Raw genomic sequence first — 21,508 nt, forward strand, 5'->3', positions numbered from 1 at the left:
GAGCAAAGCATCAGACTAGCAACCTGAAGGTCACTGGTTCGAGTCTCAGCTGAGGCAGTGTGTTAGTGTCCTTGAGCAAGGCACTTAACAACACTTTGCTCTGCGACGTCACCGGTGCCAAGCTGCATGGGTCCTAATGCCCTTCCCTTGGACAACATCGGTGGCGTGGAGAGGGGAAGGCGTGCAGCTTGGGCAACTGCCGGTCTCCCACACAACCCTGCCCAGCCTGCGCCCTGGAAACTCCAGGCACAGATCCATGGTCTGTTGAGACTGACGGATGCCACACAAAAATCTACTGTAATTCAGTTTCTTTTCTCTAATTTTTAATCTTATTTCTTGCAAAAATTTTCAAGGAACTCTGTGGGATACCACCAAAAATTCCAAACTCTTCTTGGAAACTGCCATTCATTCCCCCCATTTTTGTCCTTTGAAGAGAGTTTCTATTTTCTATCTTTAAATTCCATATCCTTTAATGTTCTCCAAGTCTTCTGTGTCGTCTCCATCATAGAAGCATAGAACCGTACAGCACAGAAATGGGCCCCCGGCCTATCTCATTCACATCAACCGTAATACTTTTCCAAGTTAATTCCATTTGCCTGTATTAAGCCCATATCCCACTATTCTTTTCTAAGTACCTCTCTAACTGGCTTTTTGACATTATAATTGTGTCTGTGAGGTTTTGTCCAGTATAAACTTGCTTTCTGAAATTCATGTCAACTGTTTTGAATTATGTTAGTAACTTCTTAATTTAAGGATTCAGTAACACTTTGGACCTCAGATTATAAAAATAACTGGGCTATAATTGAATTTGCTGAGCCTGGTTTTCTGTAAATCAGTTCACTCTTCAGTCCTTCAGCACGTTCAATTGTAGATTGAAATATAATTTATTATGTCTTCACAACAGCGTTACTTAGCATCTCTTCAATTTCCCTTTGAAAGCTCAGACAGACCCCATTAAGTTGCATTGCTCTCTAAAGAATGATATAGGATAGTGGCTAAGCAGCTGCATTTTGATTTTTTTTGTTTACCAGAATTGCTGTTGCAACCAGTTCACCTTGAACACTCTTTCCTTTTAACAAATTTACAATCTTTATCTTTGTCCATATTTCCAAAGCATCTTTCAGTATCTCATTACTCATCAATGAATTAGCAATCACCTTTGGATTTGCCTTCTCCCTTTCTCTTAATTAAGTCAAATATTGAAGGGAGGGTCATCAAAATATGTAAAATTAGTGCTGAAGCAGGGAAAAATGGAAGACAATTCTATTAGGAAGCACAGCAAACTTCTTTCGAAAGCGTTCCTTTTATTGTTTTCAGTGTCATATCTACTTGACTGTAGTAAAATCCTGATCCACTGTAGTAATATCCAGAAATAAAGATGGTTTATTATCTGGTTCCTATAGTTCCTTTAAGACTTAAAACGTTCTCTCACTGATACAGTACTCTCTCAAAATGTACCAGACTTTTGTTTGCTGAATTCCCTTTAAACTTATTGAGGTCTCATGAGAATTTATTATCCTGTGGTGTTTCATCTAAAAGAAAAAATTGAATTCAGGGTGTTTTGGAGTTTGAATAGGAATAACAGCTGATAGTCCAACACCAAAGTCCTGAGTGTACCATTTTAGCTGGAAACCTGTATAAATGCCTCTCTGCAAAAACCCACACTGACACATAGTTTTGTACCATCAATAAACATAGATATTTTGATTTCAACTCAGTCATACGAATACATTTTTAAATAATTTATATATCATTTGGGTTGCTGTTAAATATAGTTACCAGTGGGAACAGAAATAAGTAAACAGCTGGAAGAGGGAAGCTGTTAAAACGAAAATGTAATGGTAAGGTTACAGTATTCAAATACAGACCAAATGGGAACCTTTCTGTTTAATTTGTTGCATACTGACCCCAGCAGATAAGGCTTGGAAATGCATGCAGAGATTTTAAAATTAGACGAAAGATATCAGGAAGCACTTTTTAATATATTCTCAAATATACATTTTCTTAAAGACACAATAAAATATTAAATAACTGCTTAAGAATTAAACAGTTAATTCCAGGTCTCAAAAAATACAAATCTTAATTGTTAAGTTTCATAGAATCATTAACAAATGAAAATTAAGTGTACAATGTTTTATTCTCTTTAATAAATCCTACTGATGTTGAAATGATACTTTTTTTTTAAACAGGCAGGGCTTCAAGGTGTCCTTCAATCCTTCCCCCAAGAACCATTTCCATGGAAGGACAGCCAGTAGTCGAAATCATGACCGGGAATTACTAAACAAGCGGTTTAAAATTTCTTGATTTTGTAATTTTTTTATAAACATAATTGCCTAACCCACTGCCCAGCTTGGGCCAAGTCTCACACAGGACAAAACCCCTACCTCTGAACTACCGATGGATAATCATGGAAGAAAACTATAGCTGATTCAGTGGGAGCACAGACATATCTCTCCAGAGCTTTAGTTCCATTTACAATTTTATGGAGCTCTGGTGAAATGATCAGATACTTCCTCAAAACTAAGGCAACAAGAGGCATTTCTCACAAGCCCAATTAATCATGAGGTGGCAGTGATGCAGGAAAATAACCACCAAGGGAAAAACCTGCACAGAGACATTTACCTCTGTGATGCAAAAGAATGCAGGATTATTGATAGTTATGTATTACTATTTATGTATTGATCATTTATATCATGGACTGTACAGAGAAGCACTGATTTTATGGAGGAAGTGTTTAAATCCGTTCAGATATATAGATGGCAGCCTTGCATCCAACTTGTATTACATTCTTCAATAATGAATAAGCTGGTGCCTAAAAAAACAGAATTTTGAAGATGAGTCAAAATGGGCATATATACAAATTCTACAGATCTACTGTACATCATTTTATCAGTTCACCTACTTTGTCAGTCTTCATCTTCAATTGAGAGCTATATGTATATTCTGTGGTACTGCCTTACCTTCATAAACACAGGTATACTACAGGCTGTAGACACACGTAAAAATGTGTTTCTGATACTGTGGGTATGGGTGCCAAATAGTCTCTAATTGCTCAAATGTTTGCAGCACCACAACTTGTCAAGCTGCCCAGTATGTTTTGCCTTTCGATTGAAATTAACAAATCACTCATTTCTTACATTTTTAACATACCCCAGAATCATCAAGAGGTCACATTGTTCTGACAGGATCCCATAAGATTCAGACTCGAAGAGCTCTATCTAGTGGATCGAAGTAATCTTATTTCTTCACGTTGTATCGTCCATAGAAATGGTAGCATAATGTTGACGTAGCTCAGGAAATAGGAGACTCCACTACAAAAAGTATTGTCAGTAGTTCAGGCCAATGTGTCACGGTCAGCTACTGTTAAGGTTTGTAAGCTCTGATGACAATGACAGAATGTGCACCTCAGTGATGTTTGCTTAACCCACTGCTAAACTCTCTCTACACCCATGACTGTGTGGCTAGGGACAGCTCAAATGCCATCTATAAATTTGCTGACAATACATCTATTGTTGGCATAATTTCAGATGGTGATGAGATGCTGTATGGGAGCGAGATACATCAGCTAGTTGAACAGTGACACAGCAAAATACCAAAGAACCGATTGTGGACTTCAGAAAGGGTAGGGTGAGGGAACACACAGCAGTCCTCATAGAGGGATCAGAGGTGGAAAGAGTGAGCAATTCCAAGTTCCTGCATGTTAATAGCTCTGAGGATCTAATCTGAATGCAACATATTGATGCAGTTACAAAGTAGGGACAGAGGCAGCTATATTTCATTAGGAGTTTGAGGAGATTTGGTATGCAACCAAAAACACTTGCAAATTTCCATTCTAACTGGCTGTATCACTGTCTCGTATTGGGGGTGGTGCTACTACACAGGATCAAAATAGGCTGCAAACCTAGCCAGCCCCGTCATGGGCAATAGCCTCCATAGTATCCAGGACATCTTCAAAGAGTGATGCCTCTAAAAGGCAGCATCCATCATTAAAGACACCCATCACCATGTCATGGCTTGTTCTCATCGCTACCATCAGGAAGAGGGTAAGAAGCCTGAAAGCACAGACACAACAATTCAGGAACCGCTTCTTTCCCTCTGCCATCTGATTCCTGAATGGACATTGAACCAATTATCACTATGTCACTATTCTTAAAAATTCCTATCTTGCAGTACTTATTTAAATATATATATACACACACTGCAATTCAGCTTCTTTCCCATTATTATGTACTGCACTGTACTGATGCTGCAAAGACAACAAATTTCACAACATATACCAGTGATATTAAAAATCATTCTGAAACTTGCTCAATTCAGAAGCTCAGGAGTTTTCAAACTTATCCTATTAAGCACAAATCCATTTGACGGCAAACTGAGAAAAATCTGCTGTTGTGTTGTGATCCATAAGACAATTAAACCATAAGACATGGAAGACAGAATTAGGACATTTGGCCCATCAACTTGCTTCGCCATTCCATCATGGCTCATCTATTGTCCCTCCGAACCCCATTCTTCTGCCCTCTCTCCGTAACCTTTGGCACCCCGACTAATCAAGAACCTATCAACTTTGAGCTTCAGGATTGAGGAGCAACACCTCATATTCCATCTGGATAACCTCCAACCCCAAGGCATGAAAATTAATTTCTCCTTCTGGTATTTTTTCTTTCTCTTCCCCCTTCCGTCATTCCCCATTCTGGCCTCTTACCTCTTCTCCTCAGCGGCCTATAACCTCCCCTTGATGCCCTTCCCTCCTCCTCCCATGGTCCATTCTCCTCTCCTATGAGATTCCTTCTAAATTCCTTCTTTACCTTTCCCACCCACCTGGCTTCACCCATCATCTTCTAGCTACTTCTCCTCCCCCTTCCCCTGCCTTTTTATTCTGGTATCTTTCCCCTTCTTTTCCAGTCCTGAAGAAGCATCTTGGGCCAAAATGTTGATTATTTATTCATTTCTATAGATGTTGCCTGACCTGCAGAGTTCCTCCAGCATTGTGTATGTTGCTCTGGATTTATAGCATCTGCAGAATCTATTCTGTTTATGACACTTATAATTTTCGAATCCTCCAGAACAATTTCAGAATCTAGTGATTCTTGAAAGATCATTACTAATGCGTCCACAATCTCTTCAGCTACCTCTTTCAGAACCCTGGAGTGTAGTCCATCTGGTCTAGGTAACTTATCTACCTTCAAACCTTTCTGTTTCTCAAGCACCTTCTCTCAGTAATACCAAATACTGCACCCTGACACAAAGTTCACCTGCCACTGCTGTGTCCACCACTACTACTTATCCAGGGTCATTTTCCAGTGTTCCGATATCCACTCTCACCCCTTTTACATTTTATATATCTGAAAAATCTTTTGGTATCCTCTCTTATGTCGAGTAGCTTACCTTCAGATTTCATTTTTTTCTTGCTTTATGGATTTTTTTTAGATGTTTTCTGTTGGTTTTTGAAAGCTTCCTAAAAATTCCCACTAATTTTTGCTGTAAGTCCTCTTTGTCTTTATGCTGTCTTTGCATTCCCTTGTCAGCCACGATTGCCTCACCCTCCCTTTAGAATACAATCGGCCCTCCTTATCCGTGGATTCAACCAACCGCAGATCGGGAAAATCTGGAAGTTCTCTCTCCAGCACTCATTGATTGATTATTTTTTCTTGTCATTTATTCCCTAAACCATACAGTATAACAACTATTTATATAGCATTTACATTGTATTAGGTATTATAAGTAATCTAGAAATGACTTAAAAGTACTGGCAGTGCCCAGGTTATGAATGAGTTCCATTCCTGAGTCTGTCTTTAAGTTGGATTTGAAATCGGAACAGGTATATCCAGTATTATTTAGCATCAGTTAGTCAAATGTTTTTCTTAGTATATAGTACATATTTTTTGGTATCCGCGGGGGGGGGGGGGTCTCAGAACCAATCTCCCATGGATAAGGAGGGCCGACTGTGTTTTTATATCTTTGGGATGTATCTATACTGCACCTTCTGAATTGCTCCCTGAATCCTCAGCCACTGCCATCATCCCTGCTAGTGATCCCTTTCAATCAGCTCAAACAAAAACACAGTCCTTTGCAAGATGGCACTGGTGAACCATGGTGACGGTATGTGGGCAACTTACAAAACTTCTATTTCTTTTGAACTACTCTCACTTCAATCTACAGACTGTAATTTCCCTTTAAGTAATGTAATTTTGAACCGTCATAATGAACTAGCAATTTCATGATCAGTCTTCAGAAGGACTCGGTGAACTTAACCCACAAGCATACAGGTATAGCACCTTTTAGCAATTGAAGGTACATCGATACAGCTGAAACAGTGAGAGGACAGGAGGACTCTAAGTCAGATCAAAGCACGAGGGAATGAAACTTCCTCTACCCACCATCTTGTTAGCAAATGTACAGTCGCTGAACAAGATTGAGGACATAAGGGCAAGATTGTTACATCAGTGGAAAATGAGAAATTGCTGTGTTCTGTGTTTCATGGAGATGTAGCTCATTCTGCAAATGCTGGATACGTTGTTAAGATCTGAGGGCTTCTCCAACACTGGATGGACCAGACTGTTGATTTGGAGAAGGCAAATCACATATATCCTGAAATCTGTGTTTCCTGATAAAATTTTTGTGTTGCTCAGGCACAGTGGTCTTGTCACACTCTTGTTCCCTCAACCATCTAATGATTACATGCTGACCGTTCTACTTACCAAGGGAGTACTCTGTGATTCTGATCGCAGTTTATATATCACCCAAGGCTGATGTTAAGCAGGCACTTGAGATATTAAGTGTCACCATCAGGAAACATGAAGCAGCCTAGCCTGATGCTACTGTCGGGCACTTCAATCAGGCTTGTTTGAAGAAATCCCTACTCAATTATCATCAACATATCAACCGCAGTACCTGGGATCCCAACACTTTCAACCATTATTAAAGTACGATTAGAAAGCCTATCATTCCATGCTTGGACCGCATTTCTGAAAATCTGATCCCTTAGCTGTTCTTCTCCTACCTGCATGCAAGCAGAAGCTACAGAGATAAAGGCAACAAAGAGTTGGTCATGGGAGGTACAGGCGCAGCTATGGGATTGTTTCTTATCAATGGACTGTGCCAAATTCAAGGACTCATCAGAGGGCCTAAACGAGTCAAGAACTTTAGAAAAAACAGTCGTAGATGAGTGTATCCCCACAAAATCATTCAGTCTTCCCTAACCAGAAGACTGAAGGGGCATTCAGGTCTGTTGACCAAGTTAAATACAAAGGGTCCAGGTACTAGCTCAGAAAGCCATCTCACATGTGAAATGCCAATTTTGGAACAAATTTGAATCACTGAAGAAGGCTTGACTTGAATACCATCATCTCCTGCAAAGTGAAACCAAGTGACATAGACCACAACAAGTCTTCACTCCCAGATCTCAATGCCCTTATGCTCGCTTTAACCATCAAAACATAGAGGAACCTTCACAAACTCCCACAGCTCCTGTTGACCCTGTGATTTCAATCTCTGAGGCTGACATCAGAGCGTTCTTTAGGAGGGTGAACCCACGGAAAGCATCTGCACAGACAGGGTACCTGGCTGGGCACTGAAGACCTGTGCTGATCAACTGGCTGGAGTGTTCAACAATATTTTTCATGTCACACTGCAACAGTCTGAGGTACATGCTTGCTTCAAGAAGGCTTCAATTATAAGGTGCCTAAGAAGAACATGATAACCTGCCTTAATGACTATCGTCCGGTATCACTTACATCTACTGTGATGAAGTGCTCTGAGAGGTTGCTGACAAAATATATCAACTCCTGCCCAAAAAGCGACTTGGATCCACTCCAAATTGCCTACTGTCACAACAGGTCATCAGCAGATACTACTGTATTGGCTCTTCACTCAATACTGGAAAATTTGGACAGCAAAATGCATACATCAGGATGTTCTTCACTGACTACAGCTCAGCATTCAATACCATCAGCCCCTCAAAACTAATCAATAAGTTTCAAGACCTCGGCCTCAAAACTTCCTTGTGCAATGGATCTTTGATTTACTCACTTGCAAACCTCTGTAAATTCAGATTGGCAACAATATCTCCTCCATAATCGCCATCAACACAGATGCACCACAAAGCTGGGTGCTTAGTCCCCTGCTCTACTTGCTTTATACTTACGACTGTGAGACTAAGTACAGCTCCAATGCCATACTGAAGTTTCCTGATGACACCACTGTCATTGGCCAAATCAAATGAATCAGCACATAAGAGGCTAGACTGAAAATCTGGATGAGTGGTATCACAACTGTGGTAACTTCTACTTTACAAAAGACCACTCGACAATTTTATGGCCAAAAGAACATCTTTATCTGGGACGGCAAATGAGATTTACAATACAGGCTTTCAGATACCGCGTGCGGCAGGGGTGGAGGAACTATATACAATGCATACCAGGAGTAAAAAGAGCGGAAGTGAAAACCCCGCCAACCCCGGAAACCCGCCTCTTGTTATCAACAGATTACTTTTAATAATACTCACATTACAACAACAACCATCTCTCAGTCAATGTCAGCAAGACCAAGGAGATGATTACTGACTTCAGGAGGAGAAAACCGGAAGTCCATGAGCCAGTCCTCATCAGGGGATCAGAGGTGAAGAGGATCAGCAACTTTAAATTCCTCGTGTTACAATTTCAGAGGACCTGTCCTCAGTTAAGTGCCACTAAGAAAAAAACACGGTAACGCCTCTACTTTCTTAGAAGTTTGCAAAGATTTGGCATGTCATTTAAAACCTTGATAAACTTCAGTGGAGAAGATATTGACAGGTTGCATCATGGCCTGGTAATGGGAACACCAATGCCCTTGGATGAAAAAGCTTACAGATGGGTATGTCCTAGTCCATCATGGATAAGAACCTCCCCACCACTGAGTACATCTGCAGAGAGCACTGCTGCAGGAAAGCAGCATCCATCATCAAAGACCCCCACCATCTAGTGCTCTCTTCTCACTGCTGCTGTAGCCTCAGGACCTGCAACAGCGGGTTGAGGAACAGTTTTTACCCCTCAACCATCAGGCTCTTGAACCAGAGGTGATAACTTCACTCAACTTCATTTTCCTCATTACTGAGCTGCTGCCACAACCTATGGACTCACTTTCAAGGACTCTTCATCTCATGTTCTCAATATTTATTATTATTATTATTTTTATTACTGTTTCTTTTTCTTTTTGGATTTGAAGTTTGTTTCTCTTGCACACTAGTTGGACTTTTATTTCAATTCTGCGGTACTTCTTGCATTTACTGTGACTGCCACAAGAAAATTAATCTCAGGGTTGTATATGGTGACATATACAGGCATTCCCCGGGTTACATACGAGTTCCTTTCCTGAGTCCTTCTTTAAGTTGGATTTGTATGGAAGTCAGAACAAGTACATCCAGTATTATTTAGCATCAGTTAGTCGAACGTTTGTCTTAGTATATAGTATATATTTTACCTTTCTGTGCATACAGCACTTAAGAAACGTATGTATTCCAATAATTAAACCACTGCGTTGCTTAGTAATAATTGTAGCTTTCATCAGGGCAGCGCCTTTCAAATGCTCCATTATTCTCACTTTGTTATCCTTTAAAATTGTTCCGATCGTTGACTGACTGTAGCCTAACTCTTTTCCAATGATGTTTCACCTCTTTCCAAACGCTTTATTATTTCCACTTTATTTTCAATCGCGATCGCTTCCCATCAATGTTATTCCCTCAACCATCAGGTCTTGAACCAGAGGTGATAACTTCACTCAACTTCACTTTCCTCATTACTGAGCTGCTGCCACAACCTATGGACTCACTTTCAAGGACTTTCAATAACCAATGTTATTCTATGATTTGAAAGGCTTCCAGAGGTACACTGCTTTCACTTGATGTCAGAAGCTCTATATGGTCTGATGCTAGATCCCCATAAAGCAGCAACTCTGTTTTCCATATCCAATCACTATCAGCATCAGGCTGTTGCGGTATACTGCCTCAAGTAGACTGAGCTCCTGTCACTGTTAAAGTCAGCAATGAAGACAGGTGGATATTGGTTTCAAGATAGCTTGAGTTTTAAAAATAAGACATTTTCATTCCCCACACTTAGGTCACCCAGCATCAGAGTGGGTACCAATGCATCAAAGATAGAAATATAGCTTTTCAACTAATCACCAAAATGTGTTGGACCATTACCCCAGGTACTAAGTCCTATTTCTTTCAGTCACTGCAGAGGATTATTTGTCCTTTGATATTGCCCCCTCTCGAGTTTATTTATCTGGAGTTAAATCATATGCTGAGACCATGAGAAATAAACTACTGCACCATAATTTGTCATAATTCAATTGAATTCAAAATTCAATTTCCATCAGCTAACAGCTTACCATTTCTGCATCATGGGCTAACCCAGTGTCATGATGTTCCAGTTCTTCATCTCTGAACTTCTTCAAAACCTGAGACGAAAGTAGAGGAAATCTTTGATAATGGTATAAAGACAATATATTTTGAGACTAAATATCATTTTATTGAACAACTTAAAGCCACAAGTGAGCCAAATTAAATATTTATACTATTACAACTCCTCTACCAGTGGTCTATTAAGTTTGTGCTCAAGTTTGGAATAAGAATGTTTGAATTTGACTGCAATATATACACAGTACATCTTCTTGATTCTCTGACGTAAAACTATGTATTTTTGGAAAAATGAAAGCATGACCTCTACTAAACATTCTAAACATGTGTAATTCACAAAATAATAATTACACAGAACTACATTGAAATTTGCTGCCTGCAATAGAAGAGAAACATTATAAAGCCTAAGTTAAACAATAGCACTATTACATCATCACATTTGACAATAAAATATCTTTTCAATGTATCCCATCATCCCATTGAGCACAATGAAGCCAGGGGCATTAAATCTGCAAACAGAGAGTGCTACATTGCTGCTTCCCCCTAGGTCCTGGGCAACATCTACACAAAGAAACATTTTAGTGGCTTCTGAACAGTTCAAAGGACCTTATGAGAGTAAAAACTTCTTTAGCACAAGTTTATGCTGAGATTGACATAGTAAAAATTTGTTGTTCCCATTGAGTAATTCTGCAGAAACATTCGCACAACTACACTGCTTCTAAGCTCAATATTAGCTGCAGCTATGTTTAACCTGCACTTTGATTGTGTTACTTCAATAACCTTAAACACCATGAGGAAAATAATCATGAAAAGAGTAAACCAGGTAAACACTGAACAGCATGGTGCTGGTTGGATGCATGCAACATACTACATTTTTAAAAGAGATAGTGAACATACCTAGTAGGTAGGTAGAGATGTTCAGAAATGAATATTATATTTGTGACTCAAATATACCAGGAAACAACTGTAGATGTAGCACAGCACGCACACAGATGTACTGTGCTTAATAAATGTCTTCACTCCTGTCTTATTAAGAACAAGCCGTATTGGACTTGCAATTTTTCATTTCAATTTATGATGAGACTTATGTTCTTTTATCTTATGTATCCATTTGAGATTTGAATTAATGGGCACTCATCGTACTACTTACTGAAATTAATGTTATTCAGTGTATTTCAACTTGCAATAACACAAGGGATAGCAGGTGTTCCTCAATTTATTTCATGGAGTCTCCAGGAAAAATTCACTGGCAAACAATGCCAAAAGGATTGAAACCTACAACGCAGTGTTTCATAGACGACCCAGATAATGAAATATTAATGGTAACTATTATTCGTAAGTTATTGCTCTGTGTTAATACATTTAAATATTTCTGACCATCAAGACTCATAAAGATGTAATTATCTTGCTTAAATAAAAAGAATGCTCACTTCAAGTAATTCTTTGTGTCTTTCTGGATCATCTTCCATTAATGTCCTAATCTGATTGTTATAATGATTTGATATACTCTCTTCTACTGCTACTGTACAGGCCATGGCACCCTCCTTTCCTAAAAGAGCAGTTCCAGCTCCTGTAATAAGAGACATAACATTTATAATCAGCTCAGCAACCACACATCATTTTAACATCAACAATCACAAATGAAATATACACATTGGTTGTAGTGAATCAAGAAAAATTACTGTTTTTTGTAAGTGAGGCAAATGCTGAACCATCAGGATATTCAAAGAATTGGATAGGGAATAATCAGGTTTGTTGAGAAAAGGCTGCAGATGACAAAACATAGGCTATCTGACCAACTGAAGAAATCAAGAAGTCAAACTGTACAATTATATATTATCTAAATGAAAAATGCAGTTATTTTTACAGAACACCAATTAGAACATTGAAAAGACCCACTAGAGTCATCCTGCACATACTTGTGAGTTTTCATTGGAACATTTAATGTAAATTGATTGAATGTGTAAGTGATTTTGAAAAATACAAATATTTACCCAACATGAACCCTGCAATATTCCAGATAGGTATAAGCAGGGTTGGTCGAACTCTGTGATCAACCATCAATTCATTGAATTTCTCCAGATGTTCCTTTTCTTGATCCCACATTTGCTGTAAAATGAGTGTTTATTTCAGTCATCTTACAAAGGATATAGACTCCCTAAAATCTAAACCTAGTGTGGTTTATACATATTTTGTTTGACATGCTCAGTTCCTCCAGCATTTTGCACGTTACCAAAGCTCAATGGATACTTTTGATTGGCTTGAAATATTAGTACATGCTACACTGTTTAAGAGAGCATTGTTGTACAAGTATCAATTGGAGCAATTGCTTATCAATTATCCAGAGCAGCTCACTTTAAGTGACCTCCTGTTGGAAAAACCTGCAATCTGTGTGTAAGAGATAATGGTGTCAATTACTGTAGAAAAATCACATATAAATAGGGCTTACACCATTCTTCCTCACAGAAGATTGGTTCTCTTTTGAAAGTAATAAAAATTTGAGAGCTTATTCATATGTATAAAATATCTATACATTTCAGACATCCGTAACCTAGGTGGGGCATATAGATGCCTGGATGGTGTTTAGAATAGGAAAAAAAGTTAATAGTTGCAAAGAGCTTGCTTCTATTTCTTTTGTTTCCACTATCTACTGTATTATTCACCAAGTGATTTTAAACAGCTAAATGTCTAAGTTAGGTGACAACTATGACAAAAGTACAAACTCGATTTCGAAAGTGCAATTTAAATTCAGCGAATCTTGACAAAATGTAGCAAAAATGCTGCTGAGATTGATGTGTGATTTAGTGCAACAATTGGAGTAAACAATCCAAATAACTACGTGCTTTGATTGATTAGATCAAAAAAGAACTTGAAATTCTTGATACAATCCCAGGGGTACAATTGCTTGTTTCATTTGCCTAAGTGAGGGGATAAATTGAAAGGAGATTGTTTCAGTGAAGGGTGCCCGGAGTGTTAGTGAAGGCAGAAGTGTTTAAGCTTTTAGATAGACACGCGAATGTGCAGAGAATGGACTGATAAAACCTCTGTGTAAGACGAAATAATTAGGCGTTTAATTACTAGCTTAATTCCACATCACGGGCCCGTTCCCGTGCTGCACTGTTTTATACCAACCTGGATCACCGGCCCCACCGAAGTTTTGCCTAACACCGCCATCTGGCCCGCATAGATACGATTCGCTCCATACTCCCCCGCATGATCCACTCGTATGATCCTCCCCAGCAGCTGCCTTTCAGCCCGGCTGCTCAGACAGCGTGCTCTCCGCATCCCCTCCCAGCAAATCCCCGCGCTCTGCCGCTGCAGCAGCAAGCTGGGCCTGCCATTTCTGACCAGCACCAGTGCATAAGTAGCCACCCTCTCCATGAAGACAAACCCCCGGCTCCGCACACCCACCAGGCCCAATCTCACGGGGTCCTTTATTCACTGGTTACCCAAAATGTGCCTCCACCAAAGGGCAAAGATCGGTGGTGACACCTACTACAAGTGACCATCTTGCAGGAACACGAGTAGTTACCGGTTGCATTTTATTTCGTACTATAAGAATAGATACTTATTTCTCTTTGGGGGATAAAAACTAATTCGACCACCCTCGTCTCGGCTGAAAGACCCAGCCTCCGCCTTTTCTATTGGTGACTAGCGGCACCAGAGCTGCCTGTTTATGGGATGCTGTGACTGTCAATCAATCCGCCGCTTCTTGCCCCGCCTCTCCAGTTTGCCATGGAGACTGGACGCCCATCACTGAAGATGTTTTATCGCTTTCAGTACAACAGAGATTCTCCCTGAACTGATCAAGCTGCCAATGCATTGTCTGCAAAATGTTTGTCTCTTCGAAGGATGTTATCAATTCAGTTGCCAAAAAAATGTAAGTCACTTTAACTTACACACTAACGATGTTTTCTGAGATGCGTTATTTGGTGAAAAAAGCTGAAACATTTGCTTCTTACTGTCATTGGGGAGCAGTATAAATTGTGTGCAGACTGGCAAAAAGCAGAACAGTGTAAATTCTAACTATAAACAAGTTCAGTTAGCATCTTTCGTATTTCATTGCACTGGAGCAGACCACGGCTGAGTCAATGTTGGCTCTCAGAGCAAATCCCAATAATCTGGTTTCCCACTTATTTCAGTGCAACACATTAGGGTCGCCAACAGTAAACTGTAAGCCAGAACATCTTTGTGATGTGAGAGGAAGCCAGAACACTGAGGTGAAACCCATAGAGTCTCGGGGACAATAAGCAGCCTCTCTATTCCAGCACCAGAAGTCAGGATCAAACTTAAGTTCTAGGAGTCAAGAGGCAGCACAATTCAATGGTGCTACTGTGCAGTCCCTTCATAATACCTTTTCTCAAGCTTTGCCTGATATTTCCAGCATTTTTGGTTTTTATTTTAAATTCCCAGCATTTGATGTATTTTTCTTTCCTCATAAAACTGCCATTCACTTGATTGTCTAGGACTGTATCATAGAAAGGAAGAGATATGTTTTATTCATGGGGCTGCAAATAACAAAAATGTTATAGCCGACTGGAGAAGATAATTTCTTTATCCAAACAAATCTGGTAGCTACAGGGCTGTAAGTAACTGAAATTAATTTTATAGTGGTCAGTTATTATCTACTGGCTTCATTTGAGGAATTCAAAATTGCCATGATTTTCTTGGATGTTCTCTACTTTTCATTCTTTAACCAGACTGTTTTCCATGTATAACCGTACAGTTGTTTTCCATGAGTCACACACTCCACTCTATCTCCAATTCATTGGCTGTCAAAAAAAATCTTGTTCATCTCTGTGATTCTCCTATCCAACTGATTTACTTCTGTGGCCCTTTTTCTAAAACCCTTTGCTTAGAGTAATATGTCCTTTCATTTAACTTCCTGGGTCCCTAATAATTTTTGTAACTCAATTCGGTCTCCCCTCTGTCCCAGTGAAAACACACCTAGCTTTCATAAAATAAGAATTAAAAATTAGAATGCATTAGAAATCAAACATGTTTTAATAGTGGACAGGTAGGGATGGAGAGAATTTTTCAGATTCATTTTAACTCACAAAGTACCAGTTAAAGTGTTTTGAGTGCTGTTACATGTATATTTGATTACAGTAACATAGAAAACCTACTACACAATACAATGCCGTGCCGAACATGTACTTATTTTAGAAATTACCTTGGGTTACCCATAGCCCTCCTTTCTAAGCTCTACGAACCTATCCAGGAGTCTCTTAAAAGACCATATTGTATTCACCTCCACCACTGTCGCCGGCAGCCCATTCCATGCACTCACCTTTCTGTGTGTATATATATAAAAAAAGAGCTTACCCCTTGACATCTCCTCTGTACCTACTTCCGAGCACTTTAGAACTGTGCCCTCTCGAGTTAGCTATTTCAGCCCTGGGATCATATAATATATATACAAAGCTTCATTATGTACAGTATCATTGCATGGCTGTACAACCTGCCTACTATTAAGAATCAAGTTCTGTTCAAGTGTAAGAAATTGTATGTAAGCATAAAAGATGAAAGCAATAAAGCATTTTGGAATAAGGCCAAGATTGATCAGTGTTTTAGACCAGTTATTTGCTGTTATGCGTGCTTCTGGTGCAAATACACAGGAACTTGTATTTCAAACTATGAAGCAGCTTTGAGTCAGATTGGAAATATAATTAAATGACATGATCCATTTGCTGCTATTTATAAAAGCAATACATTTCAACTCTTGAATAAACAAGAACAGAGTCCATATTTAAAATATTATATTTATTGTAATACATTTACAAGATTATAAATTCAATGAAAAACAGAATTTTTTAAAAATAAAGCTTATAACTATTTAAAGTTTTCAATAAGTAGAGTACCAAACAACTATCTTTTAACTTTATTACATACAGAAAATATTATATTGATATCCAACGAAAAGAAGATGGTTTTGACCTGTCTAGAATTGATGCATCTTTTACGCTTCTCTAATCGTAAACCTGTAAGTATTATGAAGTAGTTTTTTTTTAATGCAGTATCTACATACATCTTGCCTCATGTGGGTTGTTCTCTTGGTAATATCTTAATTTTCTTTAATCCTAGTGAACTCTTAACATTAAGTTGGTTTGATGCAAAGGTCAATTTCATTCCTAATAAAAAATGCATTGGAAACAATCTGCAGATTAAGTAGTGTCTGTGGAAAGCAAAACAGAGTTAATTCTTCTAGCTATTAGAAAAAGTTGGTTTTAAGTTGCAGATAGCAAGGGGGAGGCATGGATGAACAAAGAGACTATTTCTGTGGTGTTATGCTGTTTACAAAGTAATTTTATCAATAAGGACGGTTAGAGAGAAGAAAAAAATTGTGCTGCTCCTTTACAATCTAGTTTACTTAATACGGTCCTTTGAAAATGTTTTGTAAACCCATTCAACTTGCTACCTTCTTTTCTGCTTCAATACTTTCCCAAAATATCCCTTTTATCTTGTATTTAGATCTTCCTATCTGCATTCTTTTGCCTCCTGTTCAGTGTAAAAGCCATTTGAAATATTGCATTTAGATGAAGAATGTAATATTACATAAAACTTATGACTGAAATCTGAAGTTTAAAACTGAAGATGTATGTTAAGATTATTTTGACTTAAAATTCATACAGAATAGTTAAGAGAAGTGTATCTAGCTTAGCCTAATTTGAAATTCAATTTACTGTTAAAGATATGTGGCATTTATTAGGTAATATCAGAATTGCATGAGAGGGGATTAACAACTATTGTAGCTTGTGGAATTATAGAAAAGATAATGTCACTTATGCAACAGAGGAAGAAATGAATGAAATAAAAGAAACTTAACAAGATAGTATTGTGTATAAGATAGCAACATGAGCTAGCAATACAATTCTCATAATTACCATTCAAGTGAATTACAACTGTCCAAGATATTTGCAGAAAAATCTAGGTATGCACACACAAAATGCTGGAGAAACTCAGGTCAGGCAGCATCTATAGAGAGGAATAATCAATGGATGTTGCAGGCCAATATCCTTCATCAGGACTGTTTATTCCTCTCTGTGTTGGCGCGTGGCCAAGTGGTTAAGGCGTTTGTCTAGTGATCTGAAGGTCGCTAGTTTGAGCCTCGTCTAAGGCAGTGTGTTGTGTCCTTGAGCAAGGCACTTAACCACACGTTAACACATGTTGTTCTGCGACGACATCGGTGCCAAACTGTATTGGCCCTTGCCCTTTCCTTGGACAACATCGGTGGCATGGAGAGGGAGACTTGCAGCATGGGCAACTGCCGGTCTCCCATATAACCCTGCCTAGGCCCACACCTCGGAAACCTTCCAAGGCACAAATCCCTGGTCTCTCGAGACTAACAGATGCCTATTCATCTCTATATACTGCTTGACCTGTTGAATTCCTCCAGCATTTCGTATGTGTTGCTCTGGATTTCCAGCCTTTACGGAATCTCTTTTATTTAAAATCTAGGTGGATGTGTTTCTATTACAATGTACAGATGCTAGTGTTAAGAATACACAGTGCTCCAATCTGTAATAGGAGCCAATCTAATAGGTGCCAACTGCTAGCTCTTTGTTCTGGTCTTCCTGAAAACATTGAAACTGCAGATTTCCTACAGAGAAAACTTTTTTCCTCTGGAAGAAGGACTTCAGAGTCAAATATGTGTTTCACAATCATTAATGTGTGTCTCAAAATTACCACCACAGATTGTCAACTTGCGAAAAAACAAAGTGTCCTGGATGGGAAATTGGCATGAGAGAGTAACCATTTAACCTTGTCCAATCTGCAACTAACAAGAATGATTGCCACAAAGTTATTCGATTAATATTGTCTTTTCATTGGGAATATCTTGCATTAAGCCATCGTGTATTATTGGCCAGAGTAAGGACACATCTAAGTAGTTAAAAATTAAACAGCCAGCATATACTAGTTGCTACCAGCAGCCATATGACCATGGCTAATACAACTCTCACATTCCCAACAACCTTAAGTTAGAAGATGAACTATAATTCAGCCGGAAATCTGGAAGGCACTGCCAGTTACAGCACCAGCCAAATCTAAATTAGGCAAAAACTTAGTATAGCTACAATTTAATGCTTTCTTACTGATGAAGGAGAAAACAGCAGGGTTTTGGTCAATAGAAAACTATATTCCAACATATGCTTTCAAAAGTGGTGGTGGATAATAAGTTAACTAACTAAAGAAAAATATCCCATCACAAGTATGATCCTCTTCCATAGGCGACCCTGGAACATAAGTGAAGAATAAAGTGCCTCATACCTTTTTGTTTAAAAGCACTAATGGATGAAGCTGCTCAACTGTCAATAACATGAATGTCAATGATGCTGAGGAACAACTGAATACATTGAACGCTACAAGGCTAAAAGCCCAGACCTGATTTCTTCTATATGCTTAAGTCCTTTGAAACTGAATTAATCTCTGTTCTTCCTCCCAGCTGAGAAGATATTTTCGTTTAGCCATTGCTGAAGTCATTATTCAGTTCAGATGAAAAAGGAGTCCTGAATTAAAGTATAATTATTTTTAGGTCCCAATCATTTGGGGACATAATGGACATGGACATGACCTTCCATTTGAGGCAACTCTGAGGACAAAAAAAAAATGGAACAGTATCAGCCATTTTATTTGACCTTTTTCAATCTTGCTATAGCCTTTGACTCATTCAGATAGGGCTGTGAAGCCCTAGCAATAAAGCCCTAGCAATCTTCTAGCAATAAAGATTTAAGGCAGGACCCTGGAAAATATGAACCATACCTTGGAAGCCACCTCTCAATTAAGTTGGGCAGCAATGGTGAAATTGATCATTGTCTTCAATACACCTGAACAGCTGATTGGGTAAAAGGGTCAATTGAATAAAAGTGTATAAAATTCACACCTTAGCTTTAAATCTATGATCTACCAGGAAGCAATGTTCCCAGCCCTTCTATATGTTTCTGAAACTTGAAGCTCCAACAGCAGACATCATTACAAAGATAACCCCTCTTAATAGGTGAAATTCACCAAGAGTTAAAAAGTTAAATATTGCTAATTGATGACAACAACTACAGTGTCAGCTGGCATATTGTCATCTGTTTCTCCCAGGGGTCAGAAAACTTGGCAGTGAAAGGGAGATGAGAACTGCTCCCACCAGGAGAATCTAAAACCTCCACTAGCTCTGACTGCAAGTATTTGCACTCTCCTTTTCATAATCTCTGATCATTATCCTAACACTTCCTCTATCAAGTTAAGCCTCTGCTTCCCTACCAATTGTCAGTTTGTCTGACTAGTTTCCTACAATTCCCAAAAGTGGAAGTCTTTTGGTTTCCATCAAATTCTGCTGCTGTCAGGCTAAATTTAAAGTGGTCCTTGAAGTTTCCTTTTACAGCTTCGTTGTACCTTTGTCACTCCTTAATGTGTCCTACCTTTTGTTTGGTGGAGTATCAATTTATATTATCTTGCATTTGTTTAACCTTTCAAAAGCAAAAACTGATCTGTAATAGAAACTGAAAATTATGACAATAATGTTGAGAGAAAAACAGATTTAACTTTTCAGGTTGATGACATTTGATGAATTGATAGATTAAGGATCTTGAAGCATTATAGTGGTGCATAACAATAGTTTCCTATCATTTCAAATATTTGCTTGTATCCTTCCATTGTTTTTCTGTTGATTTAAATATTAACTATTTCACTTAATTTATTGTGATCAAACTGCTTCTCATCCATTCAATCTCAACTTTAAAACTTAGTTTGTAATATTCCCTTCTCCCTTTAAAGCTTGGCAACAAATTCAATCATTTTATGCTTACTTTTTCCTAAATATACCCCCTTCTCCCCACCTACCATACATACTGCTACCAGCTCCGGTTTGAAAGCGCATAAACTTTATGGTATGATAGATCATATGGTGTCCATGATGGCATTGGCACCTTCCTCATAACTGTGTTAAATATGACCAGTTTCATTGTTTCGAAACCTATTGTGCTGAAGCTTTCTGGAGTTGATGTTGTTTCTCAGCATTAGTGCTACCAGTTTTGGTATCCTTGTGTAAATGCCAAAGTCTAAACTGGCTATGAGGAAAGATTGAATTCGCTATGGTTGTTTTCTTTAGAACCTAGAAGGCTGATGGGAAACAAATGAGATTTGTAAAATCATGAAGGAGGAAGTAAGAAAGGCCTATTTTCCTAAGCCATGGGGCCAGAAATCAGGAGAACCAAGAACCAAAATTATGGATAATAATTATGGAAAAATGCTTTCAGGAATCTTGAGCTCACTACCTTAAAGTATGGTATACTGTAGTTAGAAACCCTCTCTAGATGTAAAAAAAACTTGGATTTTTAATTGACCAGCTAAGACGTGCTGGTTTATGGACAATATGCTGGAAGATGGAATTAGGCTACCATAGGCATAATAAGATGAATGATCTCTATGTTGATCATTTTCTATTACTATATAATCATAAGATTGTTTGGATCAGGATGGTTTTGGCACAGTAAAAATATAACACCTGCTGAGCCAGAATATGAGATTCTGCTCAACACATACAGTATTTCAGTCATAGGTAATGCATGGCTTTGTGTTGGCAGAAGGTTTTGGCACAGTGTTCATTAGATTCATCCCAACCACATAGGAGACTACTTAACCTGATCTGCCTCTCCAAATCTATGTGGAAAATTAACATCTCCCAATATATCTGCTTGAAGTCAATGGACAAAATTTCAGGATGGGTGCACAATAGAGAATGGATTTATCATGTCCATTCAGTACTGGTAGCCAAACATAGAATTCTATCTATTTTTAGAGTAGTTAACAGAAAAGATATGACAAATAATGTGATAATATTTGTTAAATGTTTGTCAAATTAAACTCTTTTGGTCTCAAAAATACAACTACAGAAATGAAAAGCAGTTTAATTACATGCAACAAAATGTTCTGGAAAGTAAAACTAGAGTGGCACCAGAAGCTATATACAGACAGAAATGGATATATTACCATTATATCAACAAGTGATTGCATAGTTTAGTAATGTGGTGTGACATTATTTAGCTTTGTAGGACTTGAAATGTTCTGATTAGGGAAGGTAAATCATTAACTTAACCTTTTAAAATTTGTTCTTACAAACTTTAT

The 21,508-nt window shown here is 38.4% G+C and overlaps 2 protein-coding genes across 2 annotated transcripts in view; one reads left to right on the forward strand and one right to left on the reverse strand.

Moving 5' to 3' along the window:
• Positions 1-1,963: 1,963 nt before the first annotated feature.
• Positions 1,964-13,927, reverse strand: coq7 (coenzyme Q7 homolog, ubiquinone (yeast)). Its single transcript, XM_059979388.1, has 5 exons — positions 13,529-13,927; positions 12,391-12,505; positions 11,827-11,966; positions 10,369-10,437; positions 1,964-2,812 (listed from the first exon to the last, which is right to left on the reverse strand). The coding sequence occupies exons 1-5, from the start codon at positions 13,775-13,777 to the stop codon at positions 2,735-2,737; spliced, it is 651 nt and encodes a 216-aa protein (XP_059835371.1). The 5' UTR covers positions 13,778-13,927; the 3' UTR covers positions 1,964-2,734.
• Positions 13,928-14,159: 232 nt separating this feature from the next.
• LOC132399227 (uncharacterized) overlaps positions 14,160-21,508 on the forward strand; it is a 37,584-nt gene continuing 30,235 nt past the window's right edge. Inside the window, exons 1-2 of the mRNA XM_059979392.1 lie at positions 14,160-14,276; positions 16,291-16,379. The gene's annotated coding sequence lies outside the window, so the exon portion shown is untranslated. The remainder of the gene's footprint in view (positions 14,277-16,290; positions 16,380-21,508) is intronic.

The sequence above is a fragment of the Hypanus sabinus genome, chromosome 9 (genome assembly GCF_030144855.1).
Source record: "Hypanus sabinus isolate sHypSab1 chromosome 9, sHypSab1.hap1, whole genome shotgun sequence".
Taxonomy (NCBI): Eukaryota; Metazoa; Chordata; class Chondrichthyes; order Myliobatiformes; family Dasyatidae; genus Hypanus; species Hypanus sabinus.

Coding starts and splice junctions, on each gene's coding strand:
- coq7 (XM_059979388.1), bottom strand. CDS start 13,777: ATGGAGAGGGTGGCTACTTATGCACTGGTGCTGGTCAGAAATGGCAGG. Junction 11,967..12,390: donor TATTGCAGGGTTCATGTTGG/GTAAATATTTGT, acceptor CTCTTATTACAG/GAGCTGGAACTGCTCTTTTA. Junction 2,813..10,368: donor TAGCCCATGATGCAGAAATG/GTAAGCTGTTAG, acceptor CTGTTTTTTTAG/GCACCAGCTTATTCATTATT.